Source organism: Magallana gigas, chromosome 6, assembly GCF_963853765.1.
Source record: "Magallana gigas chromosome 6, xbMagGiga1.1, whole genome shotgun sequence".
Taxonomy (NCBI): Eukaryota; Metazoa; Mollusca; class Bivalvia; order Ostreida; family Ostreidae; genus Magallana; species Magallana gigas.
In genome coordinates, this window is record NC_088858.1 from 24,038,988 (window position 1) to 24,063,776 (window position 24,789).

General features: G+C 32.8%; 1 protein-coding gene across 1 annotated transcript; it reads right to left on the reverse strand.

Annotated features, from left to right (window-relative positions):
• Window positions 1–4,665: 4,665 nt before the first annotated feature.
• On the reverse strand, window positions 4,666–10,499 carry LOC117689258 (chromosome partition protein Smc-like). Its single transcript, XM_066088224.1, has 22 exons — window positions 10,416–10,499; window positions 10,284–10,331; window positions 9,961–10,020; window positions 9,697–9,768; window positions 9,481–9,543; window positions 9,291–9,341; window positions 9,057–9,110; window positions 8,873–8,929; window positions 8,465–8,518; window positions 8,272–8,325; window positions 8,094–8,144; window positions 7,901–7,954; window positions 7,654–7,710; window positions 7,443–7,484; window positions 6,979–7,029; window positions 6,811–6,858; window positions 6,641–6,694; window positions 6,445–6,507; window positions 6,284–6,346; window positions 6,078–6,173; window positions 4,915–5,010; window positions 4,666–4,808 (listed from the first exon to the last, which is right to left on the reverse strand). The coding sequence occupies exons 2-22, from the start codon at window positions 10,320–10,322 to the stop codon at window positions 4,746–4,748; spliced, it is 1,242 nt and encodes a 413-aa protein (XP_065944296.1). The 5' UTR covers window positions 10,323–10,331; window positions 10,416–10,499; the 3' UTR covers window positions 4,666–4,745.
• Between the last annotated feature and the right edge of the window lie 14,290 nt (window positions 10,500–24,789).

The following is a 24,789-nucleotide window of genomic DNA, read 5'->3' on the forward strand; positions in this document are numbered from 1 at the left end:
TCTCGGGCCTTCCGGAAATGCCCGAGAAGATGCGATTGGCCTTTTCATAGAAGTTATGTATGGAGGGTAATCGTGTTCAAAAATCCAGACTGAGACATGCAAACTTGTAAATCTGAATATGCAATCGTGTTGATGTGTGAGCCTAAGTATGAATGAGTGTAATTTTGATCGAAAAGACCTAAAAACTCAGGAATAAAGTAAAACACTTTGGAGTTGACCTTCAATCTAATTTTCCCTACAGATGCTTTATTGCAGCTGTATAATACTGTTTGTTATTTATATGTAACCAGCTACTATAATACACACTTTCCATCTGTAATCTCTGCATTTGTATTTCCGTTTTCTGAAATATCACGGCTGACATGTTACAAATTGACAAATGTAAAGTCTTCAAGTTTGTCGAATTTTGACAGTAAATATGCATGCGGTATAGAAGACGGAACCCTGTAACACGTACATTGCAAGGTATATATTTATGAACCATAAGTGATAAATAATTTTAATGTAATCATTAAATTCATTTAATGGAGAAATTTGTAATTTTAATTCTGAAAGTTTATACATTTATGAGTAGTACAAAAATACCGAACCCGATCGGACAATTTTTTCCAAGTCGATTTTTAATAAGTAATGTATCCAATTGATGATACTACAGTTTTTCTTCCACCACTTTTCACAAGTTATTTCGATAATCATAAATACCTTTGTGCTCAAACTACATTCATCCACTAATATGAAAAATGTCCAGATTATCTGTTTTGAAACACCCCCTCTACCGCTTCAGGTTTCAATACACAACACAAAGTAGAGAGTCTACGAGGGTTTTGCATTGCATCAGCCATGAAAAGCCCGGCCCCGAGGTTATAAAACTTTTTTCATACTCGTACTCATACTCATACTCCGTACTCCGAGTATGTGCTCCACTGAGTACGACCTTAAAAACCGAGGTTATAAAAGTTTTGGAGTACGTTCTCCGCTGAGTACTATTTGGAGTATGCTCCAAAAGCCGATCGACGAAATTTTACGTCTCTGAAGAAAGACAGAGAACGGTAATTCATGGAAATAGTCATGGCATGTAGGCAAACTGTACATGTATTCAGATTAATTATTTATTAACAAAATGTAACACATTATTTACATGTACATATTACCTTCTCCATCTGCAAGCATGGAGATGTGTCTGCATCTATAACTTATGAATTTTTGAGCAACAGAGACGATAAATCCAGTGTAATTGGTAAAATTATCAACAAATTGTGTTTATGTCAAATCTCTCTCTCTCTCTCTCTCTCTCTCTCTCTCTCTCATGAGACTCAGATAGTGATTCATGCATGTGATGATTAAGTATAATTATGTTGTAAGGAACGATATGAATATAAAAGAAAGAAGTAAGAATTTACACGGATATGAAGAGAGTATTTCAACATAGAATTTAGTTCGATATATCTAAAGTTTTCCTGGCTTTTATACGATTTTGATATTTCACATGCCAGGAAAAGGTCAGAAACGACGCCAATATAAAACTGGAAAGTCACTGCCCCCAAGTGGATATCTCTTAAGATATTTAGTGAGCAGTTCCTGTATTAGGGAAAACAGGGAAGAGTTTAATTCAAAAATAGAAACATATACTTGGGAAAATCACAAAAATACTGAGAAATCCGTTTATTTTTACACTCATATAGTATACACTAAGGAAATTATATGGGTATTCCAATTTAATTGCAACATACTTAGTACTATATTTGCCTTTAAAAATTCTTGTGAGAAAAAAACATCTAATATCTTGAAGGGGTGGGGTGGGGGTGGGTGTTGGAATTGCATCAATGAACATATGCCAAAAGCCAAGGACACACGTAAAGTTTCTCATTTTAATATTTTTGGGAATGTGCACGAGAGTTTAAGAAGATTCACTAATTGAAATATTTTTGAAATTTTCAATTTGAGGACCACGTTAAACCGAAACAACGTGTTCAAGGAAACTGTGTACTAAAGTTGCTGTAACCCTTTTTGTGGGGTTTTATTTATGGTTCAAGTTTTTCTCACTTAGTCAAGGCTTGAAAATGTGTGTTTAGAATTTATATATACATACTGTGTCATTTTTAATCTTAAGTAACGTCCATTGATATTTTTGAGCAAGCCTTTTCCTATTCATCTTTAAAATTCGAAATACATGTGTTAATTTTGATGCATTTGACATAGATATTTGGTTACTTTAGATAAAAAAGGAATAGCTATATGAATTATCTAAATAGTTACTTGCTAATAAAATTAAACAATTTAAGAGATGAATATTCCCACAGCTAAGCTATATAGAGAAAAATCTCTCACATGAAAATGCGAAGAAGCTATTTTAAGTAGTACATGTACATGTATTTTCAATCGATTGCATAGAATAACAATAATCCCCTTCAAATCTCTCTCTCTTTCTCTCTCTCTCTCTCTCTCTCTCTCTCTCTCTCTCTCTCTCTCATAAATTCTAGCTTTTATCTTGCGGGTTATGATTAATTTAAGTGTTATCTTTTTTTTCTTTTTCTTTTTTTTTTACATAAACAAGCTTTTAATTAACTGTAAATTACCCGAATTCTCAAGCAGAATATATATAAGAATAAAATTTGATGTCATAACACCAAATTTTATTTGTAGAAAGATACTAATATAATACTTAAGACTATGGGGTCACCGGGACCCACCATCCTTATATTCGAGGGTTTATAATCAAATGTTAAACCAAACAATGCATTTCACCTTACGTATACTTAGACATGTCTATGCTCTCGATGTTTTAATTCGAAATAAATAATAAAGATCGTAAGGTAGGTGATGTTCCATGGTAAAATTTCTTTAATATTTGGAAAATAAAAATCAATTACTGGTAGATGGTTCGGAATGGATACTCTACCTTCCCGCAGTAAAATTAAAAAGAAGTTGCGGCCTATATTAGACAAAGAACACATCTAGATCTCTGCAGCTACATGTAGTATATGGTCACCTAGGAAGCCAAATATGTATGTCATAATTTTAAAATTATTGCCAATACAAAACTTAAAAATTCGAAATCTTATCTTTATGTTTACATCTAATGCCCTTTAACCTGCGTTTTAATTACTTACTGCTGATTCTTGATTACTTTCTATATTTCCAAGTAAGATTGCTTTTTGTTAACTTTCAAAATAGGTTTTTATTATCGATATTTCGAGATAAAAAGAAATGAACCTTGTCCAAAATTACTCTAAATTTCACAGCGTTTTTGACACTACAGAGGAAAGGCGATTTATAAGCCAATATTTTCCACATGCAGACAGTAACTGTTTTATGAAAATAAAAAAACCCAACAACAATCGTATAGATAAACCATAGGAAGTAGGATTCGCCCCCCCCCCCCCACACTCACACACACCAACACCAACTCCTCTTAAAAATATTTAGTTCCAGGGGTAGATCCAGGATGTGAAGTTAGAGGGGACGTCAGTATAAGACAGGGAGTCTGGAGAGGCCGCTTTGTGGCCTCCAGATGGTCCAGGGCTAAGTCCTGCTGGTGACCCAGGGGGCAAAGCCGGCCCCGGAAGCTCCAGGATTCTAGAGATTTTGTAGGGTAAAAAGGAAGTCTTTAAATAGACGTTTGAGATATTTCTTCTCGTGATTACCGGTATACTTAAAGTAATAAAATTATTTACAATTTTTAAAGGTTTGTAGATTTAAGACCTACAGTCATCAAATTCCTCTGTCTTGTAGAAATCCAAGAAACATATCCTTTTATTTTTTTTCTTTCGAATGACTGTAAATTAATCAGTTTAAAAACCAAGTTCAATGGGACAATGTAAATTAATGAAGTTTTAATAAAAGATACATGTAACTATATATACCAGCTTATATTATAATAACAATGGAAGAGTCGTTAAAACACTTGTTAGTATAAACAATTACTTAAAGGTGGGTATATGGGTGACTGGTCATATTTGAACCCAAGGACAGCGTAACCAAAATGTTTTTTCCTGGGTTTTTTTAGTTACATCATTGAACACACGCGTTTTCTTCATATTGCACCATTGAAACAGTCTAATGTAGAGAAATCCCCCAAGTTAAAAAAAAAAAGATAATTAAGACTCGCAAGTTGTACATTTTCTTTGCCAGAAGGAGTATGATTTAACTTTATTTGGACAATTTTTTCAGGGCTGTGGGGGGGGGGGGGGGGGGGGGGGGACGCCGGGTGCGACCTCCTTTACTCCGCCACTGATTTACCGCTTATTCTATAAAATGTTTCCCTTTCCAAGTTTTGTGGCATGCAACATAAATGATAATTGATTAATAAGTAAGTAATAGAAAATAGTCATTCATTAAATTTTACTTACCTTTTATTGATTTGTTAAAAGAAAGATGTAAATTTAAATAATAAAACGCTCACAATTGACTAAGCCAACCGAGTGAAATTGACATCCCTAATATAATAACCATCGATAGTTTGCACTAAGGATTTACCGGTACCAGATAATTTTAAACACAATAATTTTGCATGTGCTGTCTAGATAAGTATTAGAGAGTGAAAATAAGCGTGGATTATGTTTAATTTTGTTACAATGAGTATCTAATGGTTACAAAGACCAGGATCTGATAATAATATAAACGCATTTGCAAATGGAACTATAAATTTTTATTTTTCAATACTTTATTAAGCTTAATAAATGGAATTTTAAAGCTTCAGGAATGCTTTCTTCATTCAGACAATCACAGGGTTTTCGTTTGCATGGTTAACGGAACCCGAAAATCCTCTTGATACGGCTCTTCAATGTTAGTTTTGCCTTTGTCTCTGTCTGTTAAAAAAACAAAATGTATTAAAAATTTTAAAAAAATGCAATTCAATTGTATGCATTTAAGATAACTTAAAAAGAGTTTTTCTTAACTCAAATTGATATTAACCTTCGGCTGTGACTGTGGCTGGGGTTGATCTTCGTAGGAAAAACTGGCTGACGGTCCATCTTTTCTCTCATTCACATCTCTAGGTGCATCATCGAGCTTAAAAGAGGAAGGATCAATTGATGAGAACATACTAGTACAGTCACGCTAGCTTTTTGGGAGCTGATTTTAATCAACTCTCCTATGCAGTTACTCAGACAAACCGAAAGTGAAACAGTGTTTGGACCTCAGCACAAATCATTGCTGCTGACAAGAATTAGTTCTTGAAAATAATTGATAAATTCGATGTAATGCATGCTAAAGCATTGTTTTTCAAGGAAACTTATTTATGAATACCTTGAAAATAGTCAGATTTTAAATGGTACGAACAATTTAAATATTTTTTGAAGTCGTATGTATTCCTACGCCAGAGTTCAATATAGTCTCGTTCAACTCGACTCTCGGCTGTCTCCGTAAATCCTTGTCGGAAATTTACGGTGTCAGCCGAACGTTTGGTTGAACGAGACTAGAGTTCAGTATTGATTGGATCAATACAATTTTCGAGAAATATTTCTATTACTGATACATAGTTTGATTGAGTTAATTTTATCTTTAAATATTATTTGACATGATTTTTATGGGGATTTCTCGACATTCTTGTCGAAAAAGTCCAAAAATTCATATTATAAAAATGTGCGTAATTCAAATTAGAAAGTACATGTACTTGTCATGCAAAATAACATATCATTGATTTTAAAATAAATAAACATTGATAAAATCAACTCCCGTCAGTTCTTCAGTACTTTGATTCGTTAACTGTATTCATGAATACACACTAGTACTACTGTAAACCAACTTAAATTCGCGTGCGAGAAATTTTTGCAAGGTTAGCGAGAGCCTTATGGTCGCGAATATTTCTCGCCGCGAACCAATCCTTTGTCTATAGTTTTTAAAACAATACAGTTAATCGCGAAATAAAGTCGCCGCGAATAAAAATTGGTTTACAGTATTTTTTAACCCTACAGTAAAACAAAGATTTAACGAAACACCAGCGATGAGTGACATTGATTCATTTTACTAACTTCGCTGTATGTGTGATTTTATTATAGGCGTGCTTGCAGTAACCATGTTTTACTGTACATGGTTTATATTGTCAACTATACTGTATATGTAATATAGACTTGTACCTTTGGGACGGTCTTGAAGGTTTCTACACCGGTCAAGAATAACTTCCGAGGAATAAAGAGCGTATCTTCTTCGACAGTTCTCTCAAAGTGGTAGCTCTAAAAATGCAGTAGTTTTAAAAATATGCAAGATTTTCACATTTCTTCTAAAGACAGACAAAAATATCAAGTCAATTATGTTTAATAACTTCCTTAGTGTGATTTCATACCATCAATTCCTTATGGACCATTTTTCGTCTTGTTGTCATTTCCTCTTTCCTGTTTATTTCCATCTTAAAAATAGAAATTTATTGATGCATAAATTCATTATGTAAATCATAAGAATGTATTTTCACATTCTCATATTTTATGTCGTTTTTTTTTCACTTACCAACAACTCTTCCTCAATGGCTTTCTTTGCTTGACGATTTTTTTCTCTTTCATTTACACTTTTCTGCAAAAAAACAAAACAAAACATTACATACGAGGATATTTTCTACATAGAAAAGGAATGAGAGATGTAGGTTTCATAAAATCTCGTAAATGAAGTAAAGTTCAATAAATTGTATGGTTGAAAGAAAGACTACCATCAGTTCCTCCTGAAGATTTTTCAGATCTAAGTGGCGGTCTTGAAGTTTTTTCTGAAAACAGCCACAAATAAAACCATGAATATATTCTATTAAAATGCTTGAAGATAGGAATATGTGTTCGATACCATTTTAATGCACAATAGGATATTTTTTATAAATAATCTCACCATCATTTTCCCTGCCATTTGTGGGCATCTTCTTGTCCTCATTTTCCTCTTAAAAAAAGGTAATGTATCAGAATATCAATGCATGTAATCTTAAACAAGATATCTGTCAGTTAAGACGTTTAGTTGTTGTCTAAAATTTGATGATTCTGTTCAAAATGTATTTCTTACCACTTGGTCTACAAGAATGGAGAATAGAATCTGATTTCTCTTCTCCTTGTCCTGTAAAAAATAAGCGACGGGTGTCATTTGTTTTAAAATAAGGAATATAGAATCATTCTTTGAGTATTATGAGGTGATAATTTTGGTCGGGGAGTGATCAAATCCAATAAAGCCCGAAGGGCTTTATGATAGATTTGATCACGCCCCGACCGAACTTATCACCTCATAATATTCAAAGAATGATTTCTTATTACTTATATTTATATAATTTTAGGCCATCGTATGATTAAATATTCAAATATAAATAAACAAACCCCGCTGGCGCCTCAATTTGGCGTCATTTGTATTATGAGTTATATAGTACAAAATCGATACGTAGTGTTATCACAGGCAAAGACACTGGATAATGTAAATATATAAAGATATGCATATCATACTTTTACGTACATCACGTATGTTATTAAAATACTTACCCAGGCATCTAATGTGGCGTTCCATTTGTTTTGGTTAAGGTTCTGCAAATAATAATAAAAACAACTTGGTAAATAATTTCCCAATTTTAATTTGTAATCAATATGACAACTTTTAGTCCTGATTGTGAATTTGTTTTAACGCGTTTTACAGAATAAGAAGAAATGTTTTTTACATATAGAATTGACTGGTATATGAACACATAATAAATACCTCTAGATTCCTGAAGGAGTCCGCGAAAAAATTGTCGTCTCTTTTCTCTAATTTTTTCTAATTAAAAAAAAACAAACAAATATCAGACTTAATTGAATTACTAAATTCAATTTTTCGAATTAGAAAACCGATTTAAGGAGAAATACAGGAGTAAACTGCTATCAATTTGTCAACAACCAGGATATGTTGCTTTCATCATGTGAATATATTACATGTACCGTTATGCTTAATCAGTTTTCTGACTTACGAGCATTTCCTTTTGTATGGTCAACATCACCACGTGGTTATCTCGGATCATTCTCTGAAAACGAAATGTATGAATCTAAAATGAAGTCATATCAAAAAATAAAACCGTTCTCTTTTTTAGAGGAAGACATCGCGGAATAAATTTATCCCCCCCCCCAAAAAAAAAATAATAAATGGTTAACTTTTATCCATACCATGTATTTTATAGCCATTTTTGAAGTTCCGTCACTTGGTAGCATTGTTCTCTGCAACAGGAATAGAATAAATGATGTAAAATAATTAATTATAAAACCCAATAAACATTTTATTTTTAGCCACAACCGATATCGATGCAAATTGCAATTACTTGTATCTTGATTTCCTTTTACCTACCAACAAATCCACCTGAATCTTGTGGATCAAGATCATCCGTTTGTCTGTCATTGGCTACAAACACGACATTTAAACAGTATACATATTGTAACTTATAGTTTAACTTATTTGTTTAGTCATATTTTCACTCAAGTACTTTAAACACCGACATATTCAAATGGAGATTGATAATAAAATAATAACAATACTGTACCTCAAATTGTTTCTCCTCTTTTTTCTTTGAAAGGGTGTTAGGTTTATTCTTATCCTTTAAGAATTAAAAAAATATCTAATGAAATAGCAAATAAAAAAAAATTTAAAAATGTTTTATACAACTTGAAGTCTTGTTTTTCAATCGAATATGCCATTCCAATGTGTGTATTCTAATGCGTGTGTGCGTTAGTGTTCGCACGTGTGAGTGCGTGTGCCTGTGCATTCGGATGTGTTTGCACGTGTGAGTATCATCAAAAATCTGCATAGTTAAAACATGAAAATTTGTTTGAAAATGGTGGATTTATTTAAGAATCTGTATTGGTAATTTATATAAATCGATCAGGGAAATTTAGGATATCATAACGTAGTACATGTATTAAGGTCTAGCGCTTGAAATCGTCTACTATACCTCTAGGTCTCTGGAGATTTCTTCAAAGGAATCGCTATCCTGTTGCTGGATTTTTCTCTGGAAGAATTATTTCTTTTTACTTTCAGACAATTTTGGCGTTGACAGTGAAATACTATAGACACGGCGTAATTGAATTTAAAAAACCCGGAAAATATACAAAATAAATGTGTGTTATTGGACTGACCGACAGCTCTGTGTGGACATCAGCTATTTTCTGGTGGTGTTCTATGATGATTTTCTACAAAGAGGCACTGAATTATTATGGTATCATGAATTCAGGACAATTGTGTTCTATAATTAGTTCAAGAACGAAAGAAAGGACATGAAACAATAATCAATTAAGGAATCATGCAGTTATATAAATAATCAGTCAATCATTAGATAAAAATCCAAGTACATGCAACTTAAATCAACATACCATCCATTTAACAGTCATTACGGCATTTCTGTTGCTTGGAATTATTCTTTTCTGTAATCAAATTTTTAATGAGTTACATGAATAAAATTATACCAGCGGACAAGAAAAAAATGACTTTCGTGCGCGCATAATTTGCACGGTAATTCGTATATTATAAATGTTGTACTAAATCAATCATTGATAAATTTACCAGTATCTGTGCTTCAATTTTTGCGAAGATGATGACTCGTCGGCTCTCGCTTACTACCGGCTCCTGTAATAATATTACGTCTAATGAAAGATCCCGTGCTAAAGCATCATTACAGGAGAAGAGAAGTCAATTAAATATTATGATATTTCATCCTATAAAAATGTATTTTGATATGATAATTTTCACATTAAAAATCTCTCCAAATGATAAGAACACCTCTTGTTGTCTCTCCATCTTCTCCTCTGTTCTGAACAGGCTGTCAGCAAGGACTTCAATGCGAAGGTTCTCCTTTTTAAAGATTGAATTGTCAAAATATAGAAGATAAAGAGAAATATAGAAAAAAAATATTCGGCCGCTTTGTATCATGTATCAATCCATTTAATAACGTGAATTTAAAAAAAACACAAAAAAAGACACGAGCCAACAAATCATAATCTATGTTAGGTTAATTGCTAAAATCACATAGCACATGAAACATACCAGATATTGATAGGCTCTCAGTTTCCTCTTCAACTCTGACAGTTTATCCATTCTTTCTTTCTGTGAAAGAAATAAAACAAAACAATGGTTTTAATCGTTTTGCAGCGTAATATAATACTGTTATATTTACTCAGATATTCGTTGCTACAAGTACATGTATAGTTTATGTAAGAATATGTTGATGTACATGTACATTTATCATTCGTTATCACCAATTTAAAGGTTTGAAACAATCATGACCATCTCAAAATATCTCCTAAAATGTATTGCATGATTGTATAAGAATGTACAAAGGCCATTACATCTACATCAAAGCGATTTACCTGTTGACGCAAATTGTCTTCTCCGATACACATCTCCATTTTGATAATCTACAAGAGAAGGACACGTTAGTAAGCTAATTTGAATAAACTCAGAGAAATATCCTTATTTTTCAACAAACATTGACAACATGCCTTGCAGTCGCTCTTTTCCCTCTGCCTAGTTTTCACTGTTTATAACAACGATTGTTGCGTCATGGGTTTTGTTACGTCAAATACGTCATGACGTTGATATTGTAGCATTTAGACAAATCAACGGTCAGTCATTCCGGGAAAAATTGTAGAGCTCGAGACTTTAAGATCATATTACTATTGTGCTCAAGGTCGGAATTCTACGAAAGCCGAGAAGGATCATTCGAGATTCGAGATTCGAAATACGAGATTCGAAATACGAGATTCGAGATTCGAAATTCGAGATTCAATATCTAAATTAACCAATCAAATCAAGGATCTGAAAATATGTATCCTAGCGACATCAAACTGTTCTAAATAAAAATCATACGTACATGCTCTTATATACAAATAAATGCTATGTTCACTTCTCCCTACCTAACTAAATAATTATTTGTATTTACTTTTACACAGAATATCTAAGTAGACTAGTAATAATGCAGTGTGCTTCGCGGATCTAAGTGATTTTGTTTGCCCTGGTGCATTTCCACCTGATGCGTTTGAACCCTAAGGTATTTCACCACCAGTAATAGTTTAAAACCCGGGTTTATTCACCCCTTTTGTGTAAAAATGCGGTTATGGTAGAGAACTTCATAAGCGTAGCTAATTTTTTCTGTAGGGGGTCCTAGGCCAATTTTAAAAAATTTTACTATGTAAATTTAATAAGCTCCAATTTTCCCGAGGAGGGGGTCCAGATCCCCTGATCCCCTCCTTTCTAGATCCCCGCATGAAGATTAGTACATGTATCTAAATAATCTAAATATAAATAATCTGTCCTGTTTCACTAATAAATATAAGCATTACTTATCGTTTTTATGTATGCATACAGTGATACACTAGTACTATGATTATAAACAAATCATTGAGATATTATCACATCATACGGAATTATTAATAAATACAATTGTTTTCCTTTTCCTCAGTAAACAACTTATTGCGAGTCTTACTTTTGGAATTGCTTTCAATATAGAAGGATACCTACTCTCAACAATTAAAGGTAGGGATGATAGAGTGCCAATTTGTTCACATTGCCGATTTCTTGTGCAGAGAACAGTAAAACCTTTTATTTGATTGTGCATGAATATTTCAAAATTAATTGTTGTACATATATTTTGTTATAATTCATTCATTGATATATCAACAAGAAAGAATAAAAGCATATGTTTCACAGCCAAGTTAATTTTCTCTGTAGTTTCCTACCCCCTACCCCCCACCGCACCAAAATTGACAATAATTACATATAAGTCATACAAATGTTTACTTTTTTTGTAAGTAAATCTCTAAAGATGTAAATAAGCACTGCAAACAAAGATGTGTGTATTTAATATACTACTACATTACAGTTAGCCAGATAAAATGTAATCAGGATGAAGCTACAAGGGGTGAGTGGTGCAAATTAACCAATTTGTCGCCATACACACAGAACACCAAATAAATAAACTGTGAGTGGTGTGTGGAATGCATAAAAGATGGCGGCAAATTATCTCAAATAATCAGTGCAAAAACCCACAAATAGGCTGTTATTTGTTACATATCCTGCAAAAACATTGATAAAAAATAATCAGAATAACTGACAAATTAATTAGGTCTATATAGCCCCCCCCCCTCTTGAAATGTATATACTGAAAACAGATTATTGGCGTACAACATCCGCACACAATTTACAGAAAATTTCATGTTTTTTTATCATTTTTGCTAGCTAATGTAAGACAACAAGAGAGAGAGAGAGAGAGAGAGAGAGAGAGAGAGAGAGAGAGAGAGAGAGAGAGAGAGAGAGAGTCGATGTAAATCACAGGTGCGCTAACACCGTTAAAATCATAGCTTGCTAGTTGGTCTGCCCTACCCTAGCTACCTCCTCTCTTGTCTATATATGCTTGTAACAAATCAAAACAATTTCAAATTCTAAATCAAACTGAATTTGACACTACAAAACTCTCTCTGTGTCTGTCTGTCTGTCTGTCTGTTTGTCTCTCTCTCTCTCTCTCTCTCTCTCTCTCTCTCTCTCTCTCTCTCTCTCTCTCTCTCTCTCTTATTCTCTTTTGAGAAGTGGACAGGCATAGCCTACATGGATGTAGGCATAGCCTACATCCATGGATGTAGGCTATGCCTGTCCACTTCTCAAAAGAGAATCTCTCTCTCTCTCTCTCTCTCTCTCTCTCTCTCATCGACAATGGCATTGCCATACCCTCAATACACTATTCGTATCTGGATTTTTGTCTTTGAGGTTGTAAATCATTATATCTTCTATGGTTTAAAACTTTATCATAACCTATATTTTGACATGTCGATTATTTCATTGAGTTTCGTTTCATAGCTAAAACATTTAGATTAAACAGATCTTTTTTCGCGAGCCGATTTTTACACAGTTAGGGCGAATACACTTCGGGTTAAAATTGTTCGGGGGGAAATACATACAGGGCAAACAAAACCACTTAGATTCGCAAAGCCAACAGTGTTATTTCTAATTTAATTGTTTATACTGTGTGGGGTTAATTCATCAATGTTAATTTAACCATTTTATCACCACTATATAAGAGCTATTAAGACATTTATTTGTAGGAAAGAGCATGTACGAATGATCTTTATTTAGAACAGTTTGATGTTGCTAGGATACAGGTTTCAGATCCATGATTTGATTGGTTAATTTAGATATTGAATCTCGAATTTCGAATCTCGAATCTCGTATTTCGAATCTCGTATTTCGAATCTCGAATCTCGAATGATCCTTCTCGGCTTTCGTAGAATTCAAATTTACATGTATTATTCATATTAGAGAGTTTAGATTTTTAGGGTGATCTACAAGTAGTAAACCACTACCGCTGTAAAAAAAAAAATATGGGTCACTTTCAGGATTATTTAAGTTAGATACCCTACTGTAGTGCACTGTTCATTATAAATGGATTTTAAACATCGGGCGTGGAAACCTATCGAGGTTTCCTACCCTGAGGGACTGAATTTTCAGGGTATTCTGCAAGAAGTAAAGTTCTACCTCTCTGAAAAAATTGGGGGGGGGGGGGGGTAATTAGCCTATTTTTAGTAATTTTACAATGTAAATTTAAGAAGCTTTAATCATCAAGAGGAGGGATTGGGGTGTTCAGGCGCCGATCCCACACCATCAATTAATCAAGGCCCAAAAAAATTGAGATACAGTACGACGTATTTGGATAATTTTGAAACATACATTTGGATGGTGTTCATATGATTTTTGTGCAATTTAGCCTTATATCATTTTAAAATGCGTAACTTGTGTTCTTTTCAAACTAAAGACCTCAAATTTGAAAACAACCACCATCAGTGTTTAGGCTTTATGTTATATAAATTTCAAGGTCATATCAACAGGTCAAAGGTCAATTATGATGACGTCATCTAGGATTTTTATCAATTTCTACCCCCGTTAAACATACTTAAACATTAATTAATCTTAAACCAATGGTTAAATTTTCTTTATTTTGATATATTTTAATTACAGGGTCTTAGCAACCATACTGGCACTGTACCAGTTATCGGCTAAAATTTAACGTTTTCTTTTCGTTTTTCTTATTTCTTGATACTTTTGGATAACAATTAACATACTTTAAATGGTGAACTCCTTATTTATCCATCTGTAAGATAATATCATTATTTAGAACCCAAAAACATCTTGTTCTGTGATTTTTAGCACGCCCCGAATTTGCCGAGTTTTCACGATTTACTGTACCAGTTATCGGCTTCGTGATAATAACTCTATGTTTAGCCGATAACTGGTCTTAGCCGATAAGTGGTACAGTACCAGTACTGTTAAATTTTATTCAAATTTGAATTATACATTTTCTTTTTAGATACCTTTAAGTGCTACAAATTTTCGTCTTAAAAGAGTATTCATAAGCGCTAGTTTTACATTATATCGCATGAGAAATTATCTTAAGTTACCAGTTAGAATTTATTTCAGTATCTTTAAGTAACAAGAAGGTCTTCTGTTTATATAGCAGCACAAATATTTGTAATATTTTGAAAAATAACTTAATAGCATAGAAAATTATAACAATGACTATTTCATTTTACACTCCACTGAAAGGAGATCCCAATGATAGGTTTGGGGCGATTTGGGCAAAAATTGTGAGGTCGGATTTTGGGGAGGGTGTGTGTGTGAGAGAGAGAACGGTGAGGATGTGTGAGAGAGTGGTGAGGGTGTGAGAAAAAGAAGGAGTGGGGAGGGTGTGTGTGTGTGTGAGAGAGAGAGAGAGAGAGAGAGAGAGAGAGAGAGAGAGTGGGGAGGATGTAAGAGAGAGAGAGAGTAGGGAGGGTTTGTGTGAGAAAAAGAGAGAGATTGGGGTGGATGAGAGAGAATGGAGAGGGTGAGAGAGAGTGGGGATAGTGAGAGAGGGGAAAGAGAGAGGGAGAGGTATATATAGCCCTATATTTAATAAATCTTGATGCATTGCAGATATATGTATTGGCCTAATACTCAGTACTTAAAATGATTTCCATGTTTAAATTTCAATATGTCTGATAAATGGCCTTTCCCTGTTATTGAAGAGTTGCTCCTCTTTGATTTAATTTATGAAAACCAATTCTTGGAGCGGTTTCTCAAAAAGCGTAAACTGTTCTAAATTATGTGATACTCGTACAACATAGGTAAAAAATAAATTCATTCCTTATAATTTAATTTTCTATTACTACAATCAGAAAATAGGGCCCGCTATTTAGTTTAAAGATGTTAATTCATACAAAATTTTAACGTAACGTCAAGCAGATTAATACGTTTCGCACGCGCGTCGCACTGTGACGTATGCAAGCTATGTTATACGATATATATGAATTTATTTAGCCAATCAAATGAGGCGTTTAATACATGATGGATATTCAAGGTTTAAAAAAAATAGGTTCTAATATGGATCAGATACCTTGTTGCATTTTTCTGAAATTTTGTCGATTTTTTTGAAAGGGATAAACCAGTTGCGGAATTAGTAACAGGTTACCATCGTTCCGATCGATTAATTGCATTAATTGATTTTAAAGCATTTACACATCTTAAAGAAATTTTCAATTATTCTTAATTTCTCCCTTTTAAATGAGACCTGTCCATTCAGTTGTACATACTTAAAAGCTCCTTAAAATTAATCATATGGTGATATCATCATTTGTTAAAGTCCTAATTTCCATTGATTTTCGGTTGAATTTTTCATTCATAAAATCAAATATTCATGGACATGAATATATCTGATAACGCATTTATAGGGCCAAATGTCCTTGAAGCTACTTAACTTTTTCTTCTTACTATGAGTTTCCTTAAGTCTCCAAATACTGATGCTTAAGTATTTCAATGAAACCACAGCACAATGTTTTCATTCCAGGCATTATCTGGCTTTAATCATATTCAATGCATTAACACAGGAGAAGAAACCATGCATACAAAGTATATGCATATATTTTACAATACAAAACTAATCAAGAATCAGAAAAAAAATGAAAACGTTTAAAGCAATTGAAAATTGACCAAGTTCCATATCATTTTATCCCATTTACTCTGAGTGCATATAATTAACATACTAAACTTCTAATTAAATACTGTGAAAATTGATTTTGCAAATTCATGATAACTTAGCAAGATAGCAATTACCTATCTACAAGACTTAGTGCAGAATGTGATTGCAGATTGTGTTCAAACAACTGAATGTTGACGATCATACCCCATACTGGTAAAAAGACAATGTATACCATTGAACATTAAATACCATTAATTAAATACATATTTACAGAGACAGAAAAAACATGCAGTTGGTCCATTTCATCTCTGTACATGGCTGCAGGATGTGAGAGCTTTGGTGCCCAGTCATTCAGGTGATCACAGTCTTGATACTGTTGTTGTTAATTGCACCGCTTTTTCTTCTTTTACATGTTCATGACCAAGTTTTTTACACCATACATGTATTATACATTTACATAAATTTTATTCACATCCAAAAAAAAAATTTCAAAAGTGAGCAAGTATTTTTAGAGGCCACCGATATTTCTAACCGCAAAAGATCAAAATTATTAATGCCTTTGGGTAATTTGTCTAATGTTATCATTTGTAGAATGATTTTATTGACATTGCAAAAGTTTATCTGTTATTATAGAAGTGCATGTATACTCTGATGTTATTCATCACAATCTTACAAACCTTATTGAAGGACTGTTACTTGGCCTATACACACTCCGCCTCAGACTGCCCTATGTAGGATCGATATCCTCATCTGACAGACACCAAATTACATTTACATGTGCGTATGGAGTCACAATTAATATCTACTATATACAGGGTTATTTCTACCCTGTGTAATTTTCGCTATTCTACACTTGGATACAGTATACCCCGTCTTGAATTCACTTAGACACATTGTTGTTTAAAGAGAGACAATTTGAAACACTGGAATTCCGTTGCTCAGATAACGGGGCCGAAATGGGGAAGAATAAAACGGGGGCGAATATTTCCCGATATACAGTAAGACCTCAACCTGCCTTGAATTTATTTATTTTTTAATTTATTTCTTTTTCAAAGAAACAGACATGCAGAACAGACATTCAATCATACACACACAAATACACATTTATGACTGAACACCAAATTGTATTATTTTGTGGTTACTTGCTTACATGGGAAAAAAAATTAAGTACAAACCAAAAAAAAAAAAAGAAATAGAAAAAATATGAATAATAATAAAATAAATTAGATATCAGCAGCAAAGATACCTTTCCAACTGTCCCATAAGCTTTCAAAATATTGTAATTTACAAGGTTGTATTGCAGCATATTTTTCAATATTGTATTATAGTTTTAAGTGACAAAGGAAACCAATCAAGCATGGAATCTTATTTGACATAAGACAACAACAAATATATTGTTTCATATACAGAATTATAAAATGTATGACTTTGTCATGAAAGGACAATGGGAGCCAAGTATAATATTAGACATATTAAATCCAATTCTTTCAAAGGTCTTTCTATAAATGTGTAAACTAAGTTCACTCCACAGGGTATGTATTTTCTCACAGGAAATAAAAACATGTATTATTGTTTTCACATTAATTTTACAAAACCCACATTTGTCAGTAGTTTTAATATTGATTTTTTAAGGTAGTATCCAACTGGAAGAATTTTGTGTAAAATTCTAAATTGAAGCCATTGTACAGAAGAATCTTTGGTAGTTTTAAAACAAATCTTAAAAATGTCATATACAGTAAGATCTTCAACATTATAATCTGTTATATCTGTTTTCCATTTGGTTACAGCAATTGGGACAACCACATTTTCATTAAAAACATTGTAAATAATTTTTGTACACTTTTCATGGAGTATACTTGTTTGGGGAAAAACGTGGATTAGGATTTCTTTTAACAGAAGTCCTGTCAATGTTAGACATTTCAAAAAAAACTTAAAAATTGCTGTTAAACACTGTTGTATTGCATTATACACATATTCTTGAGATTGTATTTACATTTAAATTCTTCATAATCAAAAAAATTACAATTTTCATCATAAAAATCTTGTATGACCTTTATTGTACCAGGTTTTTATGAAAACATGTTTATTTGCTATGTGTATTTTTGAATTCTACAAAACCGGAGTATTTGAAAGATAATCCTTTGCCTTTGGGTGATCACTGTAGGTAATAAAAAAACATAACCATGAATTTAACACATCTTACAGAATATCATTGTTTATCTTGTGTAAATATTCGATTACACAACTATCACCAAAATCAAACAATTTCTGTAAAAATTCATTTCCATAAATAAATCAACCATTTTCAACCCTCCTATTGAATAGTCCCGTGTAATGAGTGACCTCTTAACTTTACCAATCTTAGATTTCCACAGGAATTAAAAAAAAATATTACGGTATGAAATTGTTTTTTTCTTTAGATTGGGTCACAAAATGAATAAATGAATTAGTTTCGGTATGAACAAACTTTTAATAACAGTCATTCTACCAATGGGAGCAATAATTCGTCGTTTCCATTGCTCAACCAGAGCTATAATTTTTAGAATTTGCAAATAATAATTCATATCGGCAATATTATGAAGATTGACTGAGAACTGAGAACTGAGTTTCTAAAAGGTTGAATGTTGTTGACCCCCAATCAAATTTCCATCTTGTGTGATGATAAATCTGATCTGAATTTTTTTTTATCCAATCCAAATAATCTTTGTCTTAGATGTATTTATTTGAAGACCAGAAAAACTAGAAAAAAATTCTATGGTTTCTAGAGCTGCAAAATTTTGGTGAAACATCAATGACTAGTGAAGTGTCATCTGCATATTGTGCTATCTTATGGCCAATATCATTAATAAAAATACCTTTAATATCTTTGTTTTGTTTAATCATTATTGCTAAGATTTCTGCACACATGATGAATAATTATGAAGCGACAGGGTCTCCTTGCCTGCATCTTCTTTGTACAACAAACTGTTGCGATAAAAAATAGCAGCATGGAATTTTGTGTTTAAAATCTTAATCCACTGAATAATATTTTCTTCAAAGCCAAAATATTTAAAGGGACTTGGACACGATTTAAGATCAAAAATTTTATTTATATTTTTTATGTATAAAATGGTTTACTAGAGCATTTTAAATGATGGACCAAAATGTTGAATGTTTAAGTCAAGTTACAAGCGAGATACAGAGGTAAGAATTGGTTGTTATGTAAACAAAGCTCGTGTCTTATAGTTGTTTACAAAAAATGTAATGTAGAGAATTACCATTTCTTTGACAAAATGACATGTAAAAACAATTTAAACTCATTCAGTATCTTCCTAAATACTATTATCAACAAAAGAAAGATACATTTGATTGAAACTTGCACCGATACAACACATATGTAAAAATGACAACATTCGGGCTTTGTTTACAAAACAAAGAATTATGAACTCTGTATCTTGCTTATAACTTGATATTTGACATTCAAATTTTGACAAAGCATTATAAACTTCTATATTTATCAGTATACACATTGAAAATGGAGAAATAAAATTTGGAAATTTTAAGTCAAATCGTGTCCAAGTCCCTTTAAGGACTATATAAATTTAGTATTCTCTCCAATGTAGCTTCCCTTCACTTCATAAATCCAGACTGTGTATCGGATATTAAGTAATATAATACTTTCTTGATTCTAAAACTAACACACTCTGATATAATCTTATAAAAAACATTTAAAAGAGTAATTGGTCGCCAGGGTTTTTTTTAAATGTCCAGGCTTATCATCTTTAGGAAGACATGAGATAATTCCAAGTTTTTGTGAGATGGGGAGTTCCGTCTTCAAAAATATACAGTTATCAGTTAATGGCTCGCACAACAAAATTTTTCATATCTTTCCCCAAAAAAAATTGAAAAATTCAGCAGCGTACCCATCACTTCCAGGAGATTTGTTGTATGACATTTGATACCTCTTTTTCTAAAAAAAAAAAATTCTTCTAGTCCATTTGACAACTCATTTTCTAACCTAGGTGAATTGTAATACGCAAGATCGCAAATACTACGTTTGTGTAACTCTCCTAAAAAGGAGGCTGAAAAAGTTCATCGGCCTTGGGCATCTTCTTCAATGTAAACAACCAATTGGCGTCACTTGATTTGTCATCGATGTCTCTTCCTCAGTTTAAGCATTTTTTGTCAGAAAGAGGGGTGAAAACTACTGTTTACAAAAAGAATTAACTTTAAGACATCGCACGGGAGGCTAAATTACAAAGTATACCAACAAAAACAGATCATTATGTAGATGAAGTGAGCTGTCAAACCTTACGACGCACGGTTGAAGGAAAAGTTTACCCCCATCCTATGCGCAGCAATTTTATCTGGAAAGATGACTTATCATGTCTCTCGAATATTGAGAGTTATGATGTTCAATTTTATCTGAAATGTTAATGTATGTGGACGAACGATCGCCTACAGTCATACAAGAATGACAATAGCTACAGATTATATATACACAATAATGGACACATCAGCCAGGTGGAGATGGTAGCCCTTGATGATAAGTTTCGTTATGTTCGGGCTAAGTGTACACCAGAAGAAAGATAATCTGCTCCCCCATATGACATCTGGATTTTGATCGATGTTGATGGAGTGATAAACTCAGAAGAATGCACAAGTGAAGCGTATGTATCTATTTTGAATAAAATTGACTGTAAACGGTTCTACAGATTATAATTTATATGATTGAATAAACACATGACATGTATACCCAGAATAGTAGAATAATATCTGTGCATATGTCTTTGGACCCTGGTACTATTTCTTAGTTTATACATCTGAATAATATTGATTTTTTTAAATGATTGACATGCATTAAGAGAGCTATAGTCTGTCTAAAGTTATTGCTTCTATCACCTTTTGATTATTTTTTATAAAAATACACACACCTGTGTGTTCATTATTGCCAATTTCAGTAATTATATTGTCAGATTTTTTTTTTCAATTTCGTTTTTAACGAATCTATATATTTATATATATATATATATATATATTACCGGTATATACTTTTCAAACTATGTTTTCGGTGATAAAATAAATTATTCATATTTTATACCTGTTAATGGACTGGTCTTGATTACGTAACGGCACGTTGATATTTTTAGTTGTCCTTTGTTGTTTTATTTTGTAGTTGTTGTAGGAAAAGAGAGTGGGAACTGGGTATTCTTTCGTGGGTTCATGATCAACAAAGTGTTTTGAACAAATGCGATGCCAGTATTCTTGAGGACTTGGATTAAAATCAGCACGCCTGACTGAGTTTATCCAAGCTTTTCTCTGTTTTGGATACTTTACAGCTGACGGCAGTGTGAAAAACTCAACCGCATTACCGTTTTTGTCTACCATATTTGAGTATTTGTGAAGTCTACCTTTCTTCTGCAGCCTACTACCTTTCTTTTACAGCCTACTGCAACACAGTGATAGTGAACCATCGTAAAACGACAGTATCATCGAGTTATATACGTCTTCTGCTTGCCCTTAGCAACTAGTAAACAAAATATGCCCAAAATCTCGCATTTTTAGGTAACGCGAGATTTCAATCTGACGAAGTAAACGTTAAAACCGTGACGGAACAGACATTTGCGATCGTGCGTATTAAAAATAATATTATCTAAATCAATCCTTACTAAATGTGTGTCCACAATTGCATATAAATTTTCATAGTACTTCTTTACATAATCTAGTATTTTTCCTTGTTCATATACCTTTCCAATACCCTCAGTTTCAATTTTTATTGTTATCTTGATATAATTTCTAGATTCCAAATTGCAAAAATATTTTGAAGGTTTTTCGCCTTCCTCCATCCAATGGGCACGAGACCTTATCATATGTCCAAGCAACTTTTCCTTGCGTAGTTTTTCAAGAGCACTCTTTTCATCCAAAATATTAATATCAACAGTAGAATCTGATTCCATATATTCTATCTCCTGAACAAGATTTTTTTCTGTGTTGTTTCTGACCTTATTTCTATATGTTGAATAAGAAATAAATAGCCACCTCCCCTTATTTCCATCATTTATACCTCAAAAAAAGACTTTCATCAATACCACTTTTACATTGAAAATCACACCTCTCTATATTATCCTATATTGTCTACTAACTGACTGAATAGTTTCTTTAACTTTTATTACATATTCTTTGTCTGACAAAAGAGATTTGTTAAACTTTCAAAGCCTACACCACAGCCTTTGCTGAAGGGATTAAATTTTATTTCAAGCAAAACAACGGAGTGATCAGACCTGTAACCCGGTTTAATAGAACGGTTCTCAACTAAATTTGAAAGACTATCAGAAATCAGAAAATATCAAGACGACTTTGTTTTAAAGGATTTTTCTTGCGCCATGCGTAAACTTTTTTTATCTGAATTTAGAACTATAAAATAATCGATAAGTTGCAAATCTTCCATAATTTCTAAGACTTTACTACGAGCCTTAGGGTTATTAATTACAGTGTAATTACAAGTATCAAGCGAAGGATTTAGAGTTAGATTAAAATCACCACACATTGTCAAATTCTTAAAAAAATATCTCTTATATTTTCATAAAACTAATGGTGTCCATGTTAGGCTAATATATATTTATAAGATTTACCTTGTTTTCATCAATGATTAGATCCAATGCAAGTATGTTACCATCTGTGTCCATTTTGTTCTCTTAGGATTTTGAATTCAAAATTGTTTTTAAAAAGTATGCAGACAACTCTTAAATTTGACAATTTTTTTTTAAAAATACGAATTAAAAACGCATTTTGTATCCCCACTGGAATTCAATGAATGGTTCATTTTCATGTATAAAATGGGTGTCCTGCAAACAAATAATAGAGTATTGCTTTTGTTTATAATATTTAAAACATCTTGACGTTTGTTAAAAGTTGCTAGCCCGTAACAGTTCACCGTTGCTATTGTAATATTACTCAACTGTGGTATTCTATGAAAATTGTGAAGAAACAGAACGTAAATAAAAGTGATAATTTAATAGATTAAAATTAAGCAAGTAACCACTTACCAGACTATCATTTGACAGATACGTTTACACACATTTACACACCATACACACACAGTCTTGAAATTTGGTTAGGTTTAATAACCTAAGACTTAAATGTATTTTCCTTCGGCAATCCAAACAAATAAGTTGTTTTGTGTAAAATTGAGGATGATCATGTATATTGCATGAAATGGATGGAAAGGGGAAATATTTAAACGAAACAATGGAAATTTTGACCCTATCTAACCTGTGGATTTGTTTACTTGTAACTGTTATCCGTGAATATACAAGTGATGACTCTAAAGTACATTCATACATGGAATGGGACCTGTCCGAAAATCCAGTTAAATACCTACGCATTCTCTGAAATCGATCGTCTGCATTAATCACTCAACATGAGCGAAGAAAGAAACGTTTATCCTTTGCTGCCCGGAACAAGGATTAGACTCGAGATAGTGGGGGAAATTTATGACGATGGAAGCTGGAGAGAGATCCACAGGCATCAGTTTGGTAGGATCCAGTCCCACGACATTTATATGAACAGGGCAACACAACGGAGATGGAGGAGAGCATCACAGCCGTCACGCCAGCCCGTCAGAGGCGTGAGGCAAAGGAGACGGGACGTTACTATCCAACACATTCAAGGTTAATAAACCACAATTTATTCTTCTTTAGTCATTTGTATGTTGATATAATAAAACTTTTTTTTTTACATCTGCCTCCAATGTAAATGTTAAAAACCGAAGTTGAATTTCAAAAACTGGCCCGCATTCATGATATTTCTTTGGTTAAAACAAAACTTAAGGTAGAAATGTGGTCTGGGATATGAGAAAAGCTTTCCCCCTCAATCTGATTTTTATAATCAAAGTACTCAAAGTACTGAAACGCGCTAAGCCAGCCTCAATGCTACTTTTTTCAAACCATTGTTAATATTTTAAAGTCATAACTATACAGAAAGTAAAAGAAAAAACAGTTTCATGAAAATGCATCATATGTATGAGATCCTGACCATACCATTTCAATCAATTTGAAGAGAGGAGTTTGTAATGTATATTAACTGATTAGTCAGCCCACTTACAACTAAGTTGGGATGAAAATTCGATTGCGCTTTTGTACATTGGAATTCTGGGAATGAATTAGACAGTCCTCGTTTAAGAAATTCGAAGTTATGAAACTGACTGTCCCTGGGTTCCGGAGTCTGCATATATACATTTCTCGAATTTGAGAGGATATGTGGTGTAAAATTCAGAGAGCGATCTTTGCAATTTTAAAAGTCTATATAATTATAAATAACTAAAGTTGGTGTGAAGTCATACATTGTTCCGCTGCACGCCCGCTCCTACCGTACAGTTATAAAAGTAAAGCGTGCAAACTCAATGTACACCCGCAGAATATTATTGTTCTGGTCATTATATATCTTGTATTTTTATAGGTTGTTTATTCAATTTTGATCTAAAATTAATATTCCGCTGGCTGACTTTATTTTCTTTTTTAAATGCTAACCTTGTTGATATATACAGTGTACGGCAAGTTTTGAATACACTTGCTAAGTGAGTGAAAACAAGACTAACTGTACCTTTTCACCAATTGAGACCGTAAAATATGAATAAATGTCATTGAATTTAAAATCGACAAATTACACGAAAAAATCACGACATGAATCAAAAGATCAAATTTACACAACAAATATTTTTTAAAATATCGCGTTGATAAATTTGTCGTCCTTTGAGGGTCTTAAATTCTTTTCTATGTAACTTTTGGTATAGCAACAAGACAAGGGAATATCTCTGATCGCATGCTTTGACACTCCGAGATCCGAACCACTGGCCATCCTTTGTTTACATCGCACAGCGGTCACCCAACATGCAT